The sequence below is a fragment of the Ursus americanus genome, chromosome 9, assembly GCF_024610735.1.
Source record: "Ursus americanus isolate L20-20 chromosome 9, mUrsAme1.1.p, whole genome shotgun sequence".
Classification (NCBI taxonomy): Eukaryota; Metazoa; Chordata; class Mammalia; order Carnivora; family Ursidae; genus Ursus; species Ursus americanus.
Window position 1 is genome coordinate 15,323,967 of NC_142135.1, and position 15,733 is coordinate 15,339,699.

Below are 15,733 nucleotides of genomic sequence, written 5' to 3' on the forward strand. Positions count from 1 at the left end.
GGTTCATACTTTGACCCCAATCTCTGGCTCTACATTTAACGGCTGAGTCGTATCCCGTTAGTCCCTATGTTCCTTGAGGGAAGAATCTCTAATAAATCAGTCACCTGTAGAACCTAGCACAATCTCCCAAAAAATGTGTTTAGTGAATGAACGAATGATGAACGACAATGGTGTAGTAGGAAGACCAAGTGAGGAGAAAGTGGAGACCTAGGCTCTGGCTGTCACTAACCAGCTTTGTGACCTTGGACTAGTCAAAAGTCAGTCAACCTCTAGGGGGAGGGAGCAGTATCTTCATGAAATCGAATCCTTAGAATCCTGTAACACTTTGCTGAGTTTAAGAAAGTATGGCATCAGGGTAACTGGGTGGCTTAGTGAGTTAAGCATCTGCCTTGGGCTCAGGTCATGATCTCAGGGTCCTGGGATGGAGCCCTGCTTTGGGCTCCCTGCTCAGCTCCCTCTCCCTTTCCCCCCTTCCTGCTCGTGGTTTCTCTCAAAAAAATAAAATCTTAAAAAAAAAAAAGTATGGCATGTCATCATTTTTCACCCCAAATATATGTCTTACCTACTAATAAAAATAATTATGTGTCAAAATACTTTCACAGGCATCATTTAACCTTCAAATAACAAAAATGAAACTTAAAGAGGTGAAGTGGCTTGGCCAGATCACAGCTGATACCTGATGAAATCGAGTTAAGCTCCTGGTCTCCAAATCTTGTGTTTCTCAATACTCTTTCTTAATTATGAATTACTGCTTTAACACTCCTCCGTTATAAAATCAAGACTTTAATTCTGACAACATTTGTGAGTATATGCATTGACACGGATTTCCTCATTCCACTGTAGGGAAAAAAAATATAAGCCCCTTCTTTGAGTAGGAAAAAATGAATATAAGAGTCTTCCCTTTAGTTAAAAGGAAACTATGAAACAAATCACTTAAATAAGAATGCTTTATTGGGGCGCCTGGGTGGCCCAGTTGGTTAAATGTCTGCCTTCCGCTCAGGTCATGATCCCAGGGTCCTGGGATCCAGCCTCACATCATGCTCCTCGCTCAGCGGGGAGTCTGCTTCTCCCTCTGCCCCTCCCCCAGCTCATGCTCCCTCTCCCTTTCCCTCAAATAAATAAATAAAGGCCAAAATTCAGTTGCAAGGCAGGAGCTGTTGGGGTGTGAACCTTCACCAATCACATGTGTGGCAAGGAAAAAAAAAAAAGAATGATTTATTCTTTGTGCTGGCAAGAAAAATAAAGAATACAGAATATTTACTTCTTGAGGAGCTAAATAAAAACACCTATTTGCTGATTAATGAAACTGAGGCAAAAACACCAAATATGATTAGATTTACTATTATGTTCTCCTCATAAGTGACACATCTCGCCTGTTTTCCTAGTTTTCAATCTAAAGAGACAATGATTCTTGCTAAATTGTTTTACTCATGGAGCCCATCTTACCCCACCTAAAATGTGAACATCTAGGATTCCACAGACATCAGGGTCTGTGAAGCAGGTTTTATGTAATCGTGGGCAGTCATAAAACAGAGAAGGTGATGCTGACAGGACGTAAACTGTACCTGTTGCTAATCTCTTCAGAAGGGAATTAACTGAAATTGAACTGCGATTTTGTTCTTCCCTGACTTAAACTGAATCCTTTGTTCCAAGAACAAAAAAAATTCAAAAAGCCGAATCAAATAAAAAGGTTTTCAGAAGTCTGCAAACTTGAAACACGATATATGGTCTTGTGCTTTTACAAAACCTTATTCCTCAGGGTTCCCCAGGTTGGTCATAAAGAATTCACACGTAGGATAAGCTGGGGTGGCACTGCTGCTTCTGCGAATGTGGGGAGGACAGCTTTCGATTTATTGCAGTCAATTAATAACCGATTACCACGTATTTAGACCTTGTTATATTTTAAGTACTGTGCTACCTTCTTTGCAAACATTTATTTAATCCTTACAGAAACCCCGTGAGGTGGGCCTCATCTCTGCTTTACAGATGAGGAAGCAGGTCCAGAGTGGTTACTTGCCACCATAATGGGATTGATGATGGTGGACCACCCCAACAGCTCCTGCTCGCAACTGAATTTCAGCCTCAATAGCAAATGACCAAATTTAAATATCAAACATTAATCAAACTCTTAAGTTGTCTGTGGTAAAAAAAATACTGCAACACTTGTCCCCAGATACTACAGTCGAAGACAATTTGGACAAACCTACCTAACATACAAAGGTAAAAAGATGCTTAGGTGAGGGTCACATAAAAGCCAATGATACTCAATGATGTTCTCCCCTTTTTTGAAAGCAGAAAAATCACCCCAAATGCTTTGTAAGTCTTTTGTTAACTTTTGGTTTATTTTTTAATCCTGTAACAATATGAAACAGCTTAACTGCCTAACCAGTATCAGGCATAGTATGATCATGAAGGAAGACATATTCCCCACGCAAATCAGTTATCTACAAGCTACAGCCACTGCAGCAGCTCTACTTGGCCCTTTCTGGCTCTACATTCCTAATTTCTATCTCTAGAAGGTTTTCACAAAATATATTTTGAATCCAAAAATGAGACCAGAAATCCCGAGCAATTCAGGAGTCTTGACCTTCCTACACATCTACTCCTTGCACTGGCAGGAAAAAATAGGGGCATAAGCATAGGAAATAACTTAATAACTTTACAAAGCATCAGTCCCATTGGACGGACAAAGAGGGAGGATCCACACACACTACTGAGTCAGGAGGCAAAAGAAAACGGTCAAGACTGGAACTGAGGAATCTCCAATGGCAAACCGTCCCTGCACATCGGCTCTGACTCAGGGGGTTAATTACTAGAAAAAGAACCCAGGATCTGATCTGACCAGGAGTTATGTAATGAGAAAACTGAGGGGAAAAGACTATGGGTCAAAAATTTTTAAACAGAATTCAAGAATTCTACCTCTTAATCTGGCTTTGGCCACGACAACAGGATCATATCACTAGATTACCAAGATGGCTGAACATAAGACATACAAGAATGGCCAATCTCTGGACTGAGTGCCTCTATTTCATTTCTACTCTAGGTTGCAATTCTTCTTGGAGAGCAGAAACCTCATAGCACATTTCCTACAGTCTTACAGGAAATGTTTATGAGTCTGTCAAGAATAATAATCTTGAAAGAAAGAACTTTATATGATATCCCATACAGCAGTCACCAGTCACGTGTGGCTAGTGAGTGCTTGGGAGGTAGTTAAAGCAACTGAGGAACCAGATTTTAAATTCCATTTCATCTCAATATAAATTTATTTAAATAGCCACATGTGGCTAGTGGCTATTGTATTAGACAATATAGTGCTAAATACTCTGAAAATCAATGTCCAGCAAATAAAAATGCATTTAAAAAACTGAGTCTTTTCTGTCTTAAGAGCCACAAAAACAGCCAGGAAATCACATTATTTGTTCAAAAAGAATCTTTCTCTGGATAAATCCCTGAGGCCAGTAATGAATTATTGCCACCCAATCAGGCAAGAGGAAACAGGGAAATTCAATGGCTAGCTCAGCTTCAAGCTCTCAGGTGCCCTTATTTCCCGGGTTTCTCTTTATGTTTGCCTTTGAAGCTATTCCAATCTTACCTTAATCAAAATACATTTCTCCTCCATCAGTGGCAGTGTCTCTCCCTGGGTGCATGTAATGAGCTGGGGATCAGGGCCTTCCCATCCTCTAACCTGGGAGGTTGACTCTTCCAGACATTATGGCAAACACACCAAAGAAACTCTGCAGTAACACCTTCATTATAATGGCCCAGTAAGAAAAGGGAAAATAAATAAATAAACAAATAGGCTTTGGGACTCAAGAGGAAGATGGATTTGGGACTGAAAAAGAAGAGATGAGGGCCATTTCCCCTGAACAGTTTTTCCAAGTCCACCCATGAGGAAAGTCTTCAACTTCGGGACACTTGAAAGACTTTTCTATGTGAATCTTCCGATGCTGATTAAGATAGGCACTTCTGCTGAAGCACTTCTCACAGTCAGTGCATTTGTAAGGTTTTTCTCCCATATGAGTCCTCCGGTGCCTGATAAGATTAAAGCTCTGACTGAAGCACTCGCCACAGTCAGGACACTTATAAGGTCTCTCTCCTGTGTGCGTCCTTTGGTGAATCACCAGGGTGGAACTCTGACTAAAAGTTTTCCAACACTCCGAACACCGGTAAGGTTTTTCTCCCGTATGCGTTCTCTGATGTCGAATGAGATGGGAGCTGAGACCAAAACGCTTTCCGCACTCACAACATTTGTATGGTTTCTCCCCTGGCTGAAGTCTGCATTCTTCCACCACACTGCAGTTCTGACTCAAGCTTTCTTCATATTCGGAACTTTCATAGGGCTTTTCTCCTGTGTGGGTTTTCCGGTGTGTAATTAGGTTTGAACTTCGACTGAAACTCTTCCCGCATTCCGTACACGGATACGGTTTTTCTCCCGTATGAATTCTCTGATGTTTTATTAGGGTCGAATTACAACCAAAGCTTTTTCCACACTCAGGACATCTGTAGGGCTTCTCACCTGTGTGTGTCCGCTGGTGGCGAATCAGGCTCGAACTCTGACTAAAACTCTTTCCACAGTCAGGGCACTTATAAGGTTTTTCTCCGGTGTGAATCCTCTGATGTTCTATTAGGACATAACTGTGGCTGAAGCATTTCCCACACACAGGACATTCATATGGTTTTTCACCGGTATGTGATCTGTGGTGCTGAATCAGGTGGGAGCTGCTACTAAAGCTTTTCCCGCACTCAGGACATTTATAGGGTTTCTCTCCTGTGTGGGTCCTCTCATGGATAATGAGATGGGAGGTATTGCTGAAGCTTTTCCCACATTCACCACACTGGTAGGGCTTCTCTCCTGTGTGAGTCCTCAGATGTTGTATCAGGTGAGAGCTGTTACTGAAGCATTTCCCACACTCAGAGCATTTATAAGGTTTTTCTCCTGAGTGGGACCTCTGGTGAATACGCAAATGAGAACTGTTACTGAAGCTTTTCCAACATTCAGAGCACTTGTAGGGTTTGTCTCTGAAGGTCGAGTTCTGCTGGGCAGAGGCACTGCAGTGTTCCCCTGGGTCCCAACTCCAGTGACTGGGTTTTTCATCTTTTCCTGTAGAGTTTCCCTGATTCTCTGACTTGCCATCATTCTCACAGGAATTGTTACACCAGATCTCATCTCCCTGCGACCATGTCAATGGAATTTCTTTTCTATTCTCATGCTCACAATTTTGCAGGCCATCTCTTTTAGACCATTTAGAGGCTCTCTCTTTCTCTGCCGTGGAGTTATTGTGTGGAGCAGTTTCCAAATTATTCTTACTTTCATCTCCTGTAAGAATAAACAAATATTCTAAACATATTCCCTAATCTCTACGTGGGGAAGGAAATTCTGAATTGCAGTGGAAGGGAGGGAATAACAAAGTAAAACCTCATAAATTCTTTTATATTAAAAAAAAGTGTTTAAAGCTGGTTTTACTTTTTCTACTCTAAGTGTTCATGAGAAGCATGTGAATTTTTTGGGTTTAATGAAGTATTTGAACAGATGTCAGCAATTACCAAGGGGGGATTACTGATCTAAAAACTTCATTAAACTTTATTCTGGAAGACTTAAAAGAAATAAAGGGATCTGAGTAAGGGAGAAACTGAATAAGCCACATGCTAAGGTGAAAACTTGACAACACTTTAGTTAAAATCTGAAAAAATATAGAAATAACTATGATACCCACTATTTATTAAGAACAATGGCTTGGCATATAGTTATTAATCCTAAAAAATATGAGACAGATATTCATTTTTCTTAAAGATGAGAAAACAGGTTGTAAAAGGTAACATAGCTTGTAAGCAACAGAGCAGGAATCAAATTAAAGTTTGTCCCATTCAAATGCCGTTCTTTGTACACACTCTGTAGCACTCTATGGCACATCTTACATTGAATTTCCAATGGATTCAGGTCATCTTCTTGATCCCTCACCTGTAAAAGGGCTTTTCAAACTCTCCCTCTCCTTGCAGCCACTAGAATCTGAGACCAACAGCTTTTGCTCTTGCTCCATCAGTGGTCACACCCAGGGTAGGGATCAGAAATCCTGTGGAAGGAAACAGGTTATGCTTGCAGGCATCTGCTAAAAATGTCCTTTTTCCTTCTTTCCCAACCATTGCAACGTAACAACCATAGGCACAGAATGTTCTGTGCACCAGACTGAAAAAAAGAAACATGGTCTTTAGAAGTTTTTTTGGGGGGGGGGGGGGGAGTGGGGGATCTTATCTCAGATGCAAGTGTTTCAAATTAAGTTTAACCCAATTTACTTTTTCTAAGGAAATGCCAATAAAAAAATTAAATCTTCACACTGAAGTCTGAGGATCAAGCTTCAAAAACAGAATGAATACTAATACTCATTGTCCACTCAAGAGTTTAGAAACACTTTTAATTGAAAACAGGAAGGTTTTTTTGGAAAAGGTAACAATAACAAGACTTCAAAAAATAAATATACAGGTATAGGAAGCAGTTAAAGAGAAAGCACCCTGTTCAGAAAGAACAAGCTGGCCCTAGACAGAAGGATGAAACATTGAAGTTCAATTTCAAAAGAAAGTTAGAATTTATATAATCAGTAAAGAAAGAAAAGAAAAAAGAAAAAAACATAGGACAAAGCAGGGCTAGAATAATTATAGCCAATAACCCCTAAATCTAAAAGGGAAGCTAATGAGGGAGTTCTTCCTTGCCTCTTACTTTCTCAGTCTATTATAATCACCATATTCCTTTTAGCCTAAACTTTATCTTCTGGAGTCAACTATGATTCTTGACCTACTTTAAGGGACTCATCTATCACTGGAAGGCAGGCATAAATAGACTTGCAATCCATTTCGGGATATAAAGAACAGCATTATTGGGGAAAAATAAGAGCCTAAAATAAGGATGTACAAAGGCACACGTGGAAAACAAACAAAAAATTTGTTTTTGGAGGAGTATAAAAAGGTATAATTTTCACCTTATTATTGCCTATTATGCGCCAGGAAGTGAGCTAATACTTTACACATAATATTTCTCATATAATTTTCACAATAGCCCTTGGAGATCTATAAACAATTACCAGCATGTTATTACAGATGAACAAACAAGACATTAAGAAACTTTCCCAAGGTCACACAACCAGAAAGGGCTAGAGCAGAATTCAGTCCCAAGTCTGTTTGGATACTGACTTTCACACTCGTATCTATTATGGTAAGGCAGAGCAGGGGACAGAGCTGGGCATAACCCCAAACTGCAAATGAATCTCAAAGAGGACCTTTATTCTAGAAAACATTTACTGGATTAAAAAAGATTTACATCTATCGACCTGATACCAAAAGGAGCTGGCATTCCCTAAGCACCTCAGCAACTAGGGATTTGTTACAGGAAAAGGTGAAACTAGTCTAAATTACAAATAACCCTACCGTTTGAGCGAGGTGAAGGGGGGAACCCACACACCTAAAAGGAAAAAAAGGGGGGGATTGTTCATTTGGAGTAATATGAGTTTTGCTGTCTGAGTTATCTATTTCATCGAAGTCTTTACAAACGAAGTAAAAGTCCGGGTAACAGAGACCCGTGTAGCATTTTCCCTGCTAAGAAACTATTAACTTTGGTAGTAGGGGACCCTCAGAAACACTGGCTCAGCAAACCGGTAGCAAACTCAGGCCATAAATGGTATTACAAGGCTGTTCCTTAGATGTCACTCCACAGAGATGGGCTGTTTTCACTGTCCTAGAGCCGAGGTGCTTAGGATGGGGCCGTGCTTTGGATTAGAAAGTCTTCCAAAGAAAATGCACTGCCTGAAGCTTAGCTGTAGGAACCGTTAGCAGGGGGCAGAGGCTGGGGTGCACTGCAGGGTGAAGTTCCAGGAGGCCAGATCGTCTCCAGCCCACAAGCTCCTTTAAGGGACCCGCCAGGCAAGGGAGGCGAGGGTAGCGCGATGGCCGGGGCGGCGGGAGACCCTGGGCCTCTGCCCCTCGCAGCCGCGGGATCCCTCTCCGGGCACACACTGCAGCCTGGGTAGTGCAGTGGCCACTCCTCCAGCCCGCAGCCCTTGGCTCCCTTCCCCCCGAGAAGGAACTCACTGTTCCGGGGGCCACACACGAGGCGCCCAGCACCCCAGCAGGCCCAGCGGTCCCGGAGCAAGGGGCCCCGAGCTCCTTCTGACCCCACCAACCCAGGGTCCTAAACTCCCCAGACCGGAAGACAGAAACAGGAAGTCACCCTAGCCCCTTCCCACTCCCCCGGCCGGCTGAGCCGGAGCCTCTCTAGGAAGCAAGGATGGCCAGGTCTCGTTGGTCTTAACCCTTAGGATCCCGGGCCAGAAAGGGAGTGCTGGTGGATCTCCTTCCCTCGCGCTGTCTGTCGTCTGTCCACTTGATTCTCGCTCCTCACACTTGTCAGGCGCCTTATAATAGGGGCCCGATTGGAGCGAATACTTTCCCTTGCCATCAGGGCATCAACGGCTTTTTCATCATCAGTACAAGAAAAATGAATCGAGCATTTGCTAAACTCCTGTTGTTTCCGTGGCCACCGCTGTGAACAGGGATGTATGTTTAGCTGTGAAACAGTTGAACAGCTGAGGCATCCACCCACGCACAAAACAATTAGTTAACAAGGCGCCGTTATTAATAACACCCGGAGAAGCTCCTAAACTCTGGTCTTTTACTACAGAGAAAATGGAAGGCAATCCCTTCATCTCCCCCCGTATCAAGCCTACAAATCTACTTAGGTCTGCGCCCTGGCCACTCTCTTCCCTCCTGTTACAACGGAGGATTGATCCACATTTAAAAGAAGTCCTTTACTGCTGCTCACTTTTCTTCCCACTCTTACACTAACAACTAACCTCTCAGTTCTACCACTGCCATCCAAAAATAGTTCTTCGGCTTTTTTTCCCCTCACAATGTTTCCATTTTATGACTTCCCGCTGACGTTTTAACTCATTTCTCCTGCCTCAAAAGCAATAAATCACTAAGATCACCATTGACTTCTGTGTTGGTATCTGTCAGTTCCCAAGTCCTCTTTGGGGAGTTTTGAGACTGCTGAGAATTCCTTTCTTCTAGAAACACTTTCATTTTAGCAGAGCTTTGTTAATCTTTAGTTAACTTTTGCCCTAGATTATATGCTCATCATTAAAATAAATGAGGACTTTCAGAAAACAACATGAACATAAGACATCAGTGTAATTTTTTTTTTTTTTTGTAGATTTATTTATTTGAGAGAGAGAGTGTGCACTGGAACAAGGTGTAGAGGGGCAGAGGGAGAGAGAAAGAAGCAAACTCCCCCCTGAGTACGGAGCCCAGCTTGGGGCCCGTTCCCAGGATCCTGAGATCACGACCTCGGCCAAAACCAAGAGTTCACTGGTCAACCAACAGAGCCACCCAGGCACCCGAAGATATTGGTGTATCTTATATAGGCTGATAATAGAAACATTCTTTTAAAGTGACACCACATTATCCTCATTGTCGTCCAACATCTTTAGCAGTCCTGATAGTCTCTTTTGCAAGCCTGGTCTTCTCTAAATGTTGAGGTTCCTCAACGGCATCCCAGGACCTCTTTCTTATCCTGAAATGTCCTCTGTCTGGGCAACCTCACTCACTTTCACATTTTAAAATGCCACCAGTGCAGACAACTCGCAAATTTATATCTCCAGCCCAGGCTACATTTCTGAGCTCTTCACTCTTATCACCAATGGTCTACTTGACATCTCATCTTAGAGGTCTCAGGAACACCTCAAAATCAAAATGTCAGAAGTCAAAATCTTCTCTCTCACTTTCTTCTCCCATATAGACATACGAACACAAAATAAACCTGTTCCTCTTCCACTATTCTCTCCCAACCATCCATCCAGTTCTAAAGAAGCCTAGAAGTCCTTTCTGTCACCTCCCTTTTCCCTCCCCTCCCTATATAATCCATAAGCCTCATCCGTTGTGTACTTCACACAGAATTCTCAAATTCAGATGCTTCTCCCAACCACCTGGGCCACCCTAAATTCAGACAACTATCACCCTCACCTGAAGAATTTCAGTAGCACACTAACAATGCCCATCGTTGCCCCTTCTCCTCATCCAATTTCCTCAATGAGTCCAGAGTGACCTTTTTCAATGATAAATTTGAACCTCTCACCTTTCTTCATCTAGTCAAAGCCTATCCTACCTTCAGACTCCAGCTCACTTTACATCACTTCCTCACAAAAGCTTTCCACACCCTTCCTGACAGGGTCAAATCCCTGTTGACTGCCCTTCTAGCACCACGTTTCTCTCCAGAGTAGCCTATCTTATGACTGCAACTTTATATTTGTTTGCATGATTGCTATTTTATTTTGCCTCCCCAAACAAATGTCAAGCTCATGAGGGCAGAGTTCATCCCTGTTTTTGCTCACTCTTCTACCTTAGAACCTAGCACACTTTCTGACTCTAACAAATATTTGTTGAGAGCCTCCTATGTGCCTGTTACTGTATATTCTTAGGCACTGAGGATGTAACAGTACACAAAATAGTGTGGGGGAGACCATCAATGAGCAACACAACTGATGTCTATCTCTCTCTCTCTCTCTCTCTCTCGCATGCTGAGGAAGGTGTACTATTTTAGTTAAAGTGGTCGTGAATGTTCTCTCAGATGAGGAGATATTTCAGCAGAAATCGGAAGGAAGAGAAAATAAGAACCATACAGTTATCTAAGGGAGGAACAATTAAGACAGAGGAACAGTAAAGGAAAAGAACTTGAGATGGGAATGTGCTTAACGTGCTCAAGAAACAGTAAGGAGCAAAATAAGTGAGATGAACCATGGTAGGAAATAGGGCAGAGAAGTCAGACCCCATAGTCCATGACTGATGGACACGGAAATGCGTCACTCAGATTCCCTTTTAAGAAAAGATTTATTGGGGCACCTGGGTGGCCCAGTCAGTTAAGCGTCCAACTCTTGATTTCAGTTCAGGTCATGATCTCAGGGTTGTGAGATTGAGCCCCGCATCAGGCTCTGCGCTGGGCGTGGAGCCTCCTTAAGATTCTCTCTTTCCCTCTGCCTCTGCCCTTTCTCTCTCTCTCCCCCGCCCTCTAATAGATAAATAGAAAGAAAGAAAGAAAGAAAGAAAGAAAGAAAGAAAGAAAGAAAGAAAGAAAGAGAGAGAGAAAGAGAGAAAGAGAGAAAGAAAGAGAAAGAAAGAAAGAAAGAAAGAAAGAAAGAAAGAAAGAAAGAAAGAAAGAAAGAAAGAAAGAAAAGAAAAGGCTTGCTGCCCAACTTCTGGGAGTGCTCTGACCAGAGAGCTCTCAGCTGTTAGCCCCCCTCAGGGATTGCCTTAGCTGCAGAGAAGAGATTCTCCCAAAGTCACACTCTTCCTGGGCAGTCCACAACAATGACTGATCGAGGCAGAAGTATAAAACCTGGACCTTGCACCCAAAGCAGACAACTCTTATGAACAATTTCAGCTCCTAAGTTCTCGGTGGGGTGGGTAGAAGCAGCTGTGATCAGTGCGCCCCCAAGTCAGTAGGCGAACCTCTCCTTCTGCTCAGGCCTGGGTTCTTGCCCTCCCTTCCACATCTGAGACTGGGTTCAAGAATGAATACATGAGTGAATTTGCTCATCAGATTGTCTTATATTGTAGTAGGCTGGGTAGGTATCTGACCCCCAGGGTAGCAGGTGAGCCGAGCACAGAATCCTGTCTCGTTCTTACATTCCAAGCACAGAGGACATAGTAGGAGCCACCGGATACTGCATGCTTTAATAAACTCCTAGGCTGAAAGGTCTGGAAGGTAACGGGGCATATTCCTGTTGTGAAGCTGGGAAAATTCATCAAGTCCTTCTATTCCTCCTTCCATTTCCCTTGTTTCTTTTGTTCTTTCGTGCACTTATTCAACCAATATTTAGTGTCACCTGCTGTTGACTTCCTGAGAGGGCCCCCCTGCATGGGAACGGGGCTGGCTTGCCCTTGCCCCTGGCTGGCTGATGCAGGACACTAGCAGAGGGGGCTTCTGCCCGTCCCCGGCCGTGGCTGTTTCCAGGCATCGGTGTCACTGAGAGTAACAGTTGCAACTGTCTTTACAGGGCTTCTCTGGGAGTGTTTTCAGCCTCACAGTACAGACTACCTTACTCACAATTGTTTAAACAATAAGGACTTTATTATTCACTTAGAAATGTCTAAAGGAGGCAGCACTGGGATAGATTGAGCTGCCCAAAAATTCTCCTGTGTCTAGGAGAGCAAGGGGCTTGGCACTTGCTGTCAACTGAATTACGTCCCCTCAAAATTCGTATGTCAAAGACTTAACCTTCAATGTGATGGTATTTGGCCACAGGGCCTTGGGGAAGCAATTACGTTTAGAGGTGGTCATGAGAGCGGGGCCCTCATAGTGGGATTATTAGCACTCTGACAAGAGTGGACAACAAAGATCTTACTCTGTCTCTCCACCATGGGAGGACACAGGCAGAAGGCAGCCATCCACAAGCCAGGGAGAGAGGTCTCACCGGAAGCCCACCATGCTGGCACCCTGATCTGACTTCCAGGCTCCAGAACTCTGAGAACATAAAAGTCTGTCATTTAAGCCACCCCAGCCTGTGGCGTTTTGTTATGGCCTTCTGTCACTTGAGCTGACCAATACAGTACGGAGCTGAGGAGCTGACAATGCGATCAGAACAGCTTGCAGGAAATGGTCAGTTGTCAGGTTTTATTCTCTGCAGGGATATTTGCGTTTCAAAAGAGAAGGGGGTTAGAACAATGGCATCCCTAATGGGCAGGTGTGCAAAGCCATGTGGTGAGGGGCGGTGTGGTCTCCTAATCAGCACATTCTTTGCCTCACGTACAAGATTTAAGGCCCTTTACAAAGAAATTGGATTTCTCTAAGCCTCAGTAACTTGCCGTGTGGTGATACCCACCTTCCCCAGAGTTTCTGAGGCTTATTTTGATGACTTTCAGTGCTGGGCTTTCGGGTCCTGTCAGCAGATCTCTGGCTCCTTTTCTTCTCTTCATCATCCCGCCTTTCCAATTCTCCCTCTATTACTTGGCCTGGGGGTGTATACAGAGAATTGTTCCTGCAACAATCACTAATCCACGGACCTTTGCACCTGATTCAACGCCTCCAGGGTGCAGAGAGCAGAGACTTGGCTCAGCGAGAAAGTATGGACTGGCACGGAGCACCAAGAAGTCCAGGAGCTGGGATGCCTGAGTAGCTCGGTCTGTTAAGCGTCTGCCTTTGTCTCAGGTCATTACCCAGGGTCCTGGGATTGAGTCCCACTTCTGGCTCCTTGCTCAGCGGGAAGCCTGCTTCTCCCTCTGCTTCCCGCTCCCCCTGCTTGTGTGCAATCTCTCTCTCTCTTACAAATGAATAAATAAAATCTTAAAAGAAGAAGAAGAAGAAGGGGAAGAAGAGGAGGAAGAAGAGGAAGTCATCGAAGAGCCATCCGGCCATCGTCCCTGACACAGAGGATTACCTGGGTTGAAACTGATACCGAGGAGATCCTAACATCTTTTTTGAAGGTGGGTGGGTGACTGGGTGTGGAGGTTGGGAGGGGAAAGAAATGTCCAGGATGGTTGGATTCTGGTGCTAAGGAAAGGCGACGGGGTCAGCAGGGCCGAGCCTAGATGGCGCCTCTCTCGTAAGAGCACTGGAGGGCTCTTTCCTTCTTCCTAGTAAAGGCTCACGATTCTAAACTGTGTCAGCAGGTGGCCCCAGAGGCAGCTGTTTGGAGAGATTGTCACCAAATACAAGCAACTCTGAAGAGGGACTGAATGCTGTACAATCTCGGAGTCTTGATGCAAACACGAAGTGGTATTTGTACCAATTAGGTTTAACCAGAATAAACCTGAGTGTAATGGAGGATTATGAGGATTGTGGATTCTCTCTAATGTGAGCCATTTGGAATTAATTAGCATAGAGGAAGAGAGACTATTGTCCCCAGGGCCAAATACCACTCTCTAGAATGTTAGGGGTCATTTTTCCTCCTTGGCCGCAGACTTTCTTTAAGGTTAGCTGTCTTCAAACGTCCTCATCTTGGCACCCGCCCTGTGGTAAGCCAATCTTCCTCCAGAAGCCTAAAACTCAAGGCTAGGCAGACCTCATTCCTGGCTAGACAGGTGAATTCTGGTTCTTGGGGCCAGGTCTAGTTCTCCAAGTCACAGAGCCGGCGAAACCTACAAAACTGGCCTCAAGTTATACCAGAACCTAGAAAAGGAAGACGCCCTTTGGAAATTTGAGGTTTGGTAGGGGTGTTGAGGAAGAATGAAGAGCTGCAGAAATATCTATATATTTTTATTGTCTTTCAACAATATTAAATCAAATGATAGCATGTATGGAAGGTTCATACTTCTCAGCCTGGCACTGTAACAACTCAGTACATGGGCTAGTGTTAATATGGAAATCACATGCAAAAGGACTTCCTGGTTAATGTGTTTCATATCATAACTGCAGCTTGGCAGGGGGTCATGCTCTATTTTCTTCTTTTCTTTTAAAGAATTTGAGAGAGAAAGACAGAGAGAAAGAGTGGGGTGGAGGGGCAGAGGGAGAAGGAGAGAGAGAATCCCAAGCCGACTCTGCACTGAGCATGGAGCTTGATGAGGGGCTCGATCTCACGACCCTGAGAGCATGACCTGAGCCAAAATCAAGAGTTGGACTCTGGGGCGCCTGGGCGGCTCAGTCAGTTGAGCATCTGCCTTTGGCTCAGGTCATGATCCCAGGGTCCTGGGATCGAGTTCCTCATCGGGCTCCTTGCTCAGCAGGGAGCCTGCTTCTCCCTCTTCTCCTCACTCGTGTGCTCTCTTACTATCTCTGTCTCTCTCTCTCTCTCTCTCTCTCAACTAGTAATCTAATCTAATAAATAAAATCTTTAATAAAAAAAAAAGAGACGGGTGCTTAATTGACTGAGCCACCCAGGCACCCCTGTATTTTCTTCTTTTATCTAGAACTCATCTTTCAGTTCCCCTGAGTCTCTTCTTCCCTCTAAATTTCTCATTAAATCCTTTTTACATTAGATCTCAGAACAGAAAGTGACTGATTTTTATGATACTCATTTGTGAAAAATGTATTCCATCGAGGCAGGCAATATATAAATAACAGCTTTGAGTCTATCTGCCCGTCCCTGATCGCATATTGCTTTGGGCTGGCATGCTCGGAGAGAGACGGTATTATCAGCTTCACCTAATGATATAACTAATGCATTGGATTTCCACTGGAGTCAGTTAAGAAAGCACTTTTCTCCGAGAACCATCTTAGCTGTGATCAAAAAATGATAGCCAAAATTAACAGGCAAACAGGCCTTTGAAAGTATTGGAAGTGAATGTGGAAATTCTCAAGGTTGTAGAACATTACAACAGGAAGTCTTCTTAGAGTTCTAGGACACATTTGAGAATATGTGGGACTTTTTGATTATCTTTGGATCCCTTTGGCTAATACTACCAGTAGTTAGTGGGCAAATGCTACATACTGAATGGGTCCCCCCAGGTTTCAGGTATGAAGTCCTAACCCCACAATGTGACCGTATTTGGAAATGTATTTCCTTTAAGGGACTTTAAGGGCCTTCAAGGAAGTAATTCAGGTTACATGAGGTCGTATGAATGGGGCCCTAATCCAATAGGACTGATTACTTTTTAAGTTTTAAGTAATTAATTTACTTATTTATTTATTTATCTGAGAGAGAGAGAGAGCACAAGCAGGAGGAGAAGCAGGCAGAGGGAGAGAGAGAAGCAGGCTCACCACTGAGCAGGGAGCCCGACTCGGGACTCGATCCCAGGACCTTGAGATCATGAGTAGAGC

The 15,733-nt window shown here is 43.7% G+C and overlaps 1 protein-coding gene across 2 annotated transcripts; it reads right to left on the reverse strand.

Moving 5' to 3' along the window:
* Window positions 1–2,321: 2,321 nt before the first annotated feature.
* On the reverse strand, window positions 2,322–8,193 carry ZNF572 (zinc finger protein 572). Of its 2 annotated transcripts, none has more exons than XM_045805652.2 (3): window positions 8,077–8,193; window positions 5,960–6,071; window positions 2,322–5,317 (listed from the first exon to the last, which is right to left on the reverse strand). In XM_045805652.2, the coding sequence occupies exons 2-3, from the start codon at window positions 6,036–6,038 to the stop codon at window positions 3,810–3,812; spliced, it is 1,587 nt and encodes a 528-aa protein (XP_045661608.2). In that variant the 5' UTR covers window positions 6,039–6,071; window positions 8,077–8,193; the 3' UTR covers window positions 2,322–3,809. The 2 variants fall into 2 exon arrangements, with proteins under 2 accessions (XP_045661608.2, XP_087720751.1); XM_087864625.1 differs by lacking the exon at window positions 8,077–8,193 and adding an exon at window positions 7,417–8,067.
* Between the last annotated feature and the right edge of the window lie 7,540 nt (window positions 8,194–15,733).

What these genes read in the sequence shown, in the direction of transcription:
- ZNF572 (XM_045805652.2), bottom strand. Translation starts at nt 6,038, where the DNA reads ATGGAGCAAGAGCAAAAGCTGTTGGTCTCAGATTCTAGTGGCTGCAAG. An exon ending in TTTGAAAAGCCCTTTTACAG is followed by an intron (nt 5,318 to 5,959) that starts GTGAGGGATCAA and finishes TTATTCTTACAG; the next exon opens with GAGATGAAAGTAAGAATAAT.